At 51.0% G+C, this 7,923-nt stretch overlaps 1 protein-coding gene across 1 annotated transcript; it reads left to right on the top strand.

The window, feature by feature from the left end:
- The first annotated feature begins 243 nt into the window (after positions 1–243).
- Positions 244–5,453, top strand: RMI2 (RecQ mediated genome instability 2). The gene is made up of 2 exons (XM_078439810.2): positions 244–583; positions 3,653–5,453. Exons 1-2 carry the CDS (start codon positions 274–276, stop codon positions 3,799–3,801), a joined length of 459 nt encoding a protein of 152 aa, XP_078295936.2. The 5' UTR covers positions 244–273; the 3' UTR covers positions 3,802–5,453.
- The last annotated feature ends 2,470 nt before the right edge of the window (positions 5,454–7,923 follow it).

The following is a 7,923-nucleotide window of genomic DNA, read 5'->3' as shown; positions in this document are numbered from 1 at the left end:
TTTGAGATGCGTCGAAACAAGAAGCTGTTTACCTCCCTCCGTGTATTTATTCTCTTGTGGTTCGCTTCATCCCTCCACCCACCTGCTTGGGGACGTTTATTTACTTGACGTACGCATGCGCACTCCTGGAGACCGGTGGAGGCCGCCGGGCTGGGAAGCCCCGCCTCCCGACGCCGATGATTGCTCCGTTCCGCCAGAACACCCCCTGATTGGTGGCCACGGCCCCGGCCCCGCTGCCTATCAAAGTTGGCGGGAAAGCGGACTTGGGGCAGCATGGCGGCGGCGGCTGTGGGGGCAGCGGACTCCTTCGCCCGCGGCGGCCCAGCGGCTGTGCGGCTGCCGCGGTCGCCGCCGCTCAAGGTGCTGGCCGAGCAGCTGCGGCGCGACGCGGAGGGCGGCCCGGGCGCGTGGCGGCTGTCGCGGGCGGCGGCGGGCCGCGAGCCGCTGGAGCTGGTGACCGTGTGGATGCAGGGCTCGGTGCTGGCGGCGGGCGGCGGCGAGGCGCGGCTGCGGGACCCGAGCGGGGCCTTCGTGGTGCGCGGCCTAGAGCGGGTCCCGCGCGGGCGACCCTGCCTGGCCCCAGGTAACGGCAAGACTGGAACGCGGGGCGGGTCCCGGTGGTGGGCCGCTGGGGGCGGGGCCTGGCCGGTCCCTCGCCCCGCCCCCCTCCCCACACCCCCGCAGTCAAGCTGACCTGCTGGTAAGCTTCGCCCGCACCCCGCGTAGACGCTCGGATCCGGGGACTCCCCTAGTCGCAATCTGCGGTGGAGGTACCCCCGGCGTCAGTGTTTGTAACAAGGCCCTTGCCCACAGGTGATTTTTCTCCCCCATCAGGGTTTGGAAAACCCTGTACCGGGCAGCCTCTGTTCATCCCTGAAGTCTAGACTCTTGGAGAGCTTTCTACTGCGCCTCCTTCGCGGAACTGCCTTAGGCTGTAGTTCTTTAATGTTTGCCCCTTAAATCAGCTCAAACGCACCCCGAAGGCTTGTTCGGACTCATATCTGGCCTCCACCCTCAGAGCTTCTTTACGTCTGGGTGAGGCTGAGAATTTGCATTTCTTTTTTTTTTTTTTTTTTTTTTTAATTTATTTATTTTTGAGAGAGCGCGCTAGCGGGGCCGGGGGCGGGGGGTGGTTGGGGAGGGTGGGGGCGGGCAGAGAGAGTAGGAGACAGAATCCGCTGCGGACTCCAGGCCCTGGGCCGTCAGCACAGAGCCTGAGGCGGGGCTCGAACTCAGAACAGATCAGGACCTGAGCCTGAGTCGGATGCTTAACCTTAACCCACAGACGACCCCCCCCCCCCCCCCCCCGCCTCCAGACTAAGAATTTGCAATTCTAACTAGCTCCCAGGTGCTGCCGATTTGGATGGCCTTGGGGCCACACTCTTGAGAACCAGTAGGCCTGACTACTGGAGGGCCGGGATGGGTCTTTTGGACCACTGTATCTTTATACTTAGGTTGAATTCTTGGCTCTGCTCTTTTCCAGCTGAGCTGCCTGGAGTGCTTAACCTTTCTGGATCTGTCCTGCCTTTGTCAAAAAGGGGCCTGTTGTGTGGATCCAGTTAAAAAAAAAAAAAAAAAAAAAAAAAGAAGGCCTTACCGTCGTGCCTGGCTCATCGTGAGGTTTCAAAAAAATGTGATTATTGTTACTACGAAGTGCTCCTTTTCCCTTCTCCCCTCACCTGACCTTGCCCCATCCGTCAGACTTGTTCTGCCCTCATCGCTGTAGCATCACTCTAGCACAGGGTCAGCAAACTACAGGCTGCTGCCTCTTCAGAGGGCTGTGAGCTGAAAATGTTTGGGCTTTTTTTTTTTTTTTTTTTTTTTTTTTAGCATTTTCAAACGGGAAAACAATCAGGAGGTTTCACGACATGTGACAAGTATAAGGAATGGAAGTGTGTGGAGGCTGGAGCTTTGTTTGAGAAAAACAGTCTTGGCACCAGCAGGGTGGGGGTGGTTGTGAAGAGGAAGTGGCTGGAGAGAGTCTGGAGTAGAAGCCATCGAAGGGGTCCAGGGCGGAGGATGAAGGCCTGATGGAAAGGAGGGGGCGGGCATGGTGGCGAAGGAGTAAGGAGACCATGGAGAGACGCCACTGGAAGGGGAGAGGAGGGGGGTGTGGGTAGAATGAACACTACGGACCGGATTGTCTCAACTCGGGGGGAGAGGACTCACACCAGTGAGCTTGTCCACTTAGTTGTGTGTTCCTTCGTGTAGATTTCCTCTTAACCTCCCCTGGTTGGGATCTGCTTGGGCATGGTCATCTTGCCTCGGGTCTTCAGTCATTCTTTTTCTGAGGGTTCCGTGACTCCCAGCGCGTTAGAATTATTCAGAGGGTATCGGCAAAGTGTAGTTTTAGAACTGGCCCCTGTCACCGAGGATCCCCATATGGCTCGCTCCGGTGGGATCTGGAGGTGGGTTCAGAGAAACCTAAACCCATCGTGCAAGGGGTAGAAACCCAGAGAGGCAGGCGTCTGCTTGCCAGGCTTCCTTCAGCCAGAGCCCTGGGGCCTGCCTGCAAACTCAGAAGCCCTGCGACCAAAGCAGCCTCGCAGGGGCACGCATTGGGGGCTGGCAGAGAGCCTGCCCTTCCTGCTGTGTTTGGGGTTTTTTACACAATTGAGTTGTGTGTGGTTCGGACTGGCCAAGTTTCGCTTTCAAGGAGAGCCACTTCCCCCAAGGGAATGGGAAGAGTTGTGGTTCATATGTCATTAGATCGTCCTGATGGCGACCCACTCTCTTGTTCATTTGCTCTCTTGTTGGTTTGCTGGGATGTGCCCGGCCGGTGGCAGGGATTGGTCCCGGGCAGTTGGAACAACAGGGTGGCACGGAAGGGTACTGCGGCCAGCTGAGCTCTTCTGGCATCAGCGGACCGTTGGATTTACTTTGTGGCTGTCGGGGGGGTGTCTTTGCAGAAAGAGGACTGGACTGGCCCTGTGCGCGGAGACCAGCCACATACCCTGTAGCGTTTGGGCAAGAAACAGACATAAGAGAAAAGCTGGGTGGGGGAGGGGGGGTTGCCCCTGCCTCAGAACATCCTGGGATGGGAGTCTCTTCCATCCCTTGGGCGTAATTGTTTTGCGCGTGATGGTAGCTTGCTTGAATTTTGTTACAACATTTTTTTTTTTTTTTTTTTAATTTTTTTTTTTCAACGTTTTTTATTTATTTTTGGGACAGAGAGAGACAGAGCATGAACGGGGGAGGGGCAGAGAGAGAGGGAGACACAGAATCGGAAACAGGCTCCAGGCTCCGAGCCATCAGCCCAGAGCCTGACGCGGGGCTCAAACTCACGGACCGCGAGATCGTGACCTGGCTGAAGTCGGACGCTTAACCGACTGCGCCACCCAGGCGCCCCTTGTTACAACATTTTTAACCCAGGAGCCAAAGAAGATACAGGTGTCATCGTCCACGTTAAATGTTGAACTTACTGTCTATGTATGTATATATGTATGTAAATAGATATACATCTATTGTCTATGTGTATATTAGATCGATCGATCACTGACTGCCTTGGCATTTTGATTTCTACTCTCCCCCCCACCTTTTTTGTCTCTAATTTGCCTCTCTGATAAAATTAAGCTCTCTGAAGGACGGGGTCTCCGTTTTGTGTTTGTTTTTGTATCAGTGTGAACATCACCAAGGGCTTTTCTTCTTCCAGGAAAGTATGTGATGGTGATGGGAGTGGTCCAGGTGTGCAGCCCTGAGCCCTGCCTTCAGGCCGTGAAGATGACCGATCTTTCCGACAACCCCATCCATGAAAGCATGTGGGAACTGGAAGTGGAGGATTTACACAGGAATATTCCTTAGATGACATTGGAAGCACTGCTAAAAACCGCAGAAATCCTGAAACAATTTAGGTTCTGACACCATGTGGATTTCACGGGTACCGTCCTATGTCTGTTTCTTAAAAGTTTCTCAAAGAGCTTAGCTTCGGTTGCCCAAGGACTCCGGAGGTAGGATTTCTAAACGCTGGGACACTCCACTTAACTCGGCCCTCGTGCTCCTTGCTGTGACGACTGTTTGCAGATGAAAAGCAGATGTGTGCTCTGTTTTTGTTTTTTTGCTTTTGTTCCCTTTTGGTTTGCGTGTGTTAGTTCCCTTTAAAGCCGGCAGAAATCTCATGTTACATTTTCCACGTTTTACGAGTGCTGATAACTTTTTCTGTTGCTGCTGTGACCCTGTTTTTACGATGCAGAATCTGAATGTCACTCCTTGCCGGTGGTGATTTGATGGTGGTTGTGGGCAGGGAAACAGACTTCCGGAAATGGGAATGACCTCGTGGCCCGCCTCTTCTCCCATCAACAGCTTCCATATCCAGTTTGCAAGTCAGACAGCGTTTTCCTGCTGTGGACACCAGCAGCCTCTCAGAGACAGTAGACGGTTCTCGTCTCTGAACCATTTAAGGTACATTCCTTGGAGATATGGATGGTAACACCTGTCATTCTTCCTCACTTGGAGATGTTGAAACACTCGGAAAGTTTCTTGTTGAAACTAAAATCAAGATTGAGAATGACTTTTAGGCATTAACTAAACTTCTGCATCATAACTTTTAGTGAGACACCGTAAGGGAGCGACCTTCTGGTGTGGAAGCTTCCCCCGCCCCCCCCCATTCTCAGTTTTATTGAGATATAATTGACATACAGCACTGTAGAAGTGTAAGGTGCACAGCATGATGATTTTAGAGTTCTTACGTTTTCTGGATGGAATGACTTTCTCATGATCAAATTCAGTGTGGGTTTCTGCTCTCTGCTGCTTACCATGCCTTATTTTTCCTGAGATTGTAAATATCAAGGGAGTCAGATGATATTCCTACATTGCTGTAGAGTTTTGTTGGACTATGGATCATCTACCACTAATAAATTATATGCTGTATCTTTTAAAAAATGGACTATTTCGGGGGTTCCTAGCTGGCTCCGTCAGTAGCACATGCGACTCTTTGATGACCCACGATGATATTACTAACTAAAGTCCGTAGTTGACAGTAGGGGTCTCTCTTTGTGGTAGGCAGTTCTGCAAGTTTTACAAAGGCATAATATCATTTGTCTACCATGATAGTATCATACTGAATAGTTTCACCACCCGGAAAAACCTCTGTCCCACCTTCTGACCCTTCCCCCTCCCTCAACCCCTGGCAACCACGGATCTTTCTACCGTCTCCATAGTTTGCCTTCTCCATAATGTCCCAGTTAGTTGGAATCCTACAGTATGTCGTACTTTCAGACTGGCTTCTTTCACTTAGCAAAACGCATCTAAGGTTCCTCCGTGGGTTTTTGTAACTTGCTTGCTCATTTCTTTTGATCGTCGAATAACACTCCCTCGTATAGATGTATCCTGGTTTGTTTACTTGTTTATTGAAGGACATTTGTCTGGGTCCAGTTTTTGCTGGTTATTAATGGAGCTGCTATAAACATTCATGTGCAGGTTTTGCGTGGACACAAGTTTTCAGTTCGCTGGGGTAAATGCCTGGGGTCACACGTGAGCCCGTATTAGCCTTGTGAGAAACCGCCAGACTGTCTCAGTCCTATGTGGCTGCTATAACAAAATGCCATAGATGGGCGGGGAGGGGGGGGCGGTGGCAGGGGCTTAAAAACAACGGAAATCTATTGTTGACAGTTCTGGAAGCTGGGAAGTCCAAGATTAAGGTGCCAGCAGATTCAGGGTACTGTTTCCTGTTCCTAGATGGCTGTCCTCATGTGGCACAAGGGGTGAGGGAGCTCTCTGGGGCCTTTTTTATCAGGGCATAATACCTTCATGAGGGCTCCACTCTTGGACCTACTCACCGCCCAAAGACCCCACCTCCAAATACCATCGCACTGGGGATTAGGTTCTAGCACACGAATTTGACAGAGGGGACGCATATTCAGTCTACCGCCTGCCTTCCAGAGTGACTGCCCCACTTTGCCTTTCCATCGGCCACGTCCACGAGTCCCTGTTATCCCATATCCGCACCAGCATTCGGTGTCCGTGTCTGGGATTTCCTATGGTTTTCAACTTGGGGTTTTTTCCCTGATGTTTTACGGATTTTTTTTTTTTTTAAACTTCTAAAGGTAGGGCAAATTGGAAAGTACATGTTTTTATCACTGATCTGGGCTCGTGGACTGCTTGAAGCTTGTGTCAGGCCAGGTTCTGTTCAAAGTTTGGGGATTTTTCAGGCAATGTTGCCGAGCTCCGTCACGAACTTTGCGGCGGAGAGACCTGAACGTGAGTCGTTCGTGTGTCATTAAACTTGCTGTGTGACAGTGAGCAAGTTATCTGACGTCTCTGTGCTTTAGTCTCCTCATCTATAAAATGCAGATTTTACCCAGCTCCTGGCACGGACAAGAGGAATGAAAGAAGAAGCACAAATAAATCACTTGTACGTGCACCTGGCACATGGCAGGCACCAAAATGATCGTTTCTGGGAGGAATTTGTGAGTTCTTAACTTACATCCAACAACTGCCTTTAGAGAAATGTTTTTTTAAGAATAGTTTTAGGTTTATAGAAAAATTATGGAGACGGTACCAAGAGTTTCCATATACCCAGCCAGTCGCCTTTATTATTAACATCTTATGTTCGCGTGGTATGTTTGTTACAATTAATGCACCAACAGTGAGATGCTATTATTTAAAACAATTTTTTTTTTTTTTTTAAGGTTTATTTATTTTTTAGAGAGAGAAAGAGCGTGATCTGGGTAAGGGCAGAGAGAGAGGGAGACACAGAATCCGCAGCAGGCTCCAGGCTCCGAGCTGTCAGCACAGAGCGCCAGGCCGGGCTCAAACTCACAAACCGTGAGATCATGACCTGAGCTGAAGTCGGACGCCCAACCGGCTGAGCCACCCGGGTGCCCTGAGCTGCCATTATTAACTAAAGTCTGTACTTTATTCAGACTTCCTTTGTTCCCCCCCACCCCCGCCCCAATGTCCTTTTTCTGTTCCAGGATCCCATCCAGGATACCCCCTTGTATTTAGCTGTCACGTCTCCTTAGGGCTCCTCTTGGCTGGCACTGTTGGCCAGCTTTGATGAGATGGACACTTAATCCTGACCTGGTCCATGGGATCTCTGCTCTAGGATTGTCAGCCTAAAACCGAATTTCACAGTTGTCCTGGGTTCCCCTGAGAGCCCTTGCACCAGGCTACACGACATAGAAGTCTGCACTCCCGAGCTTTCCCCTTCTCTGAAGTCTGCTTTCTGCTCGAAAACTGACCCGGCCTGCCGAGAACCTTGTCCACCATATCCTGCCTCGTTTGCCCTCCCCTAACTTTTTGGTAAATAATGCCCTATTGAAAAACGTCCATTAGCCCGATAGTGTTGCCTGGGCAATGACCTGTGTCAGGAGTGTGGGAGGCGGCCCCAGGAGGTGCCGGTGTTTTTCCGACAGTCCCCGGAGGCTGCTGGTGGCTTTCCAGGGGCTCACGGTGCTGGAAGTGTGCCGCCTCAGCAGGCTAGCCGGGCTCTGGTGGTTCTCCTGAATATTAATAGCTCTCACTGTTTCGGCTGGCGTTTCCGCCTTGACATCACTAAATGAAAACGCAGCTCGGTTGGGGGTTTTAGTTTTCTGGTGCCAAATCACAGTTGGTTTATCAGCAAGCACCCACCCCACCCCCCGCCACTTCCCCGCCAGACAAGGGCAGGCTGTGTGCTCCGGGCCGCCCAGCTTCCCTTTTGAAATTGGCTCTTTTCTAAGAACTGAAAATAAGCACCCTAGGCCGTGACTTCACTTTTCTTGGAACTGATTTACATTAGAAGAAGAAAAAAAAAAAAAAAAAAGCAACCTTCATTTAGCTGGTTTTGGATCGCTGAGTTCCCTAGTCATTTCTTCTGTATATTCTTGTAAAGCTGAAGCTTTACCGCAAAATTCTGCATCAGGTGAAGCAGGAAGGGAAAGCAGTGACCCCGTGAAATGGTCGAGCGTTTTGTGTCCTGGCCTGTTCGTGCATGATTTGACGCTG

This window comes from Panthera onca, chromosome E3, assembly GCF_046562875.1.
Source record: "Panthera onca isolate mPanOnc1 chromosome E3, mPanOnc1 haplotype 2, whole genome shotgun sequence".
NCBI classification, from domain to species: Eukaryota; Metazoa; Chordata; class Mammalia; order Carnivora; family Felidae; genus Panthera; species Panthera onca.
Note: the sequence above shows the minus strand (reverse complement) of the source record. Positions and strands in the feature narration are given on the sequence as shown.

Coding starts and splice junctions, on each gene's coding strand:
- RMI2 (XM_078439810.2), top strand. CDS start 274: ATGGCGGCGGCGGCTGTGGGGGCAGCGGACTCCTTCGCCCGCGGCGGC. Junction 584..3,652: donor GCGACCCTGCCTGGCCCCAG/GTAACGGCAAGA, acceptor TTCTTCTTCCAG/GAAAGTATGTGATGGTGATG.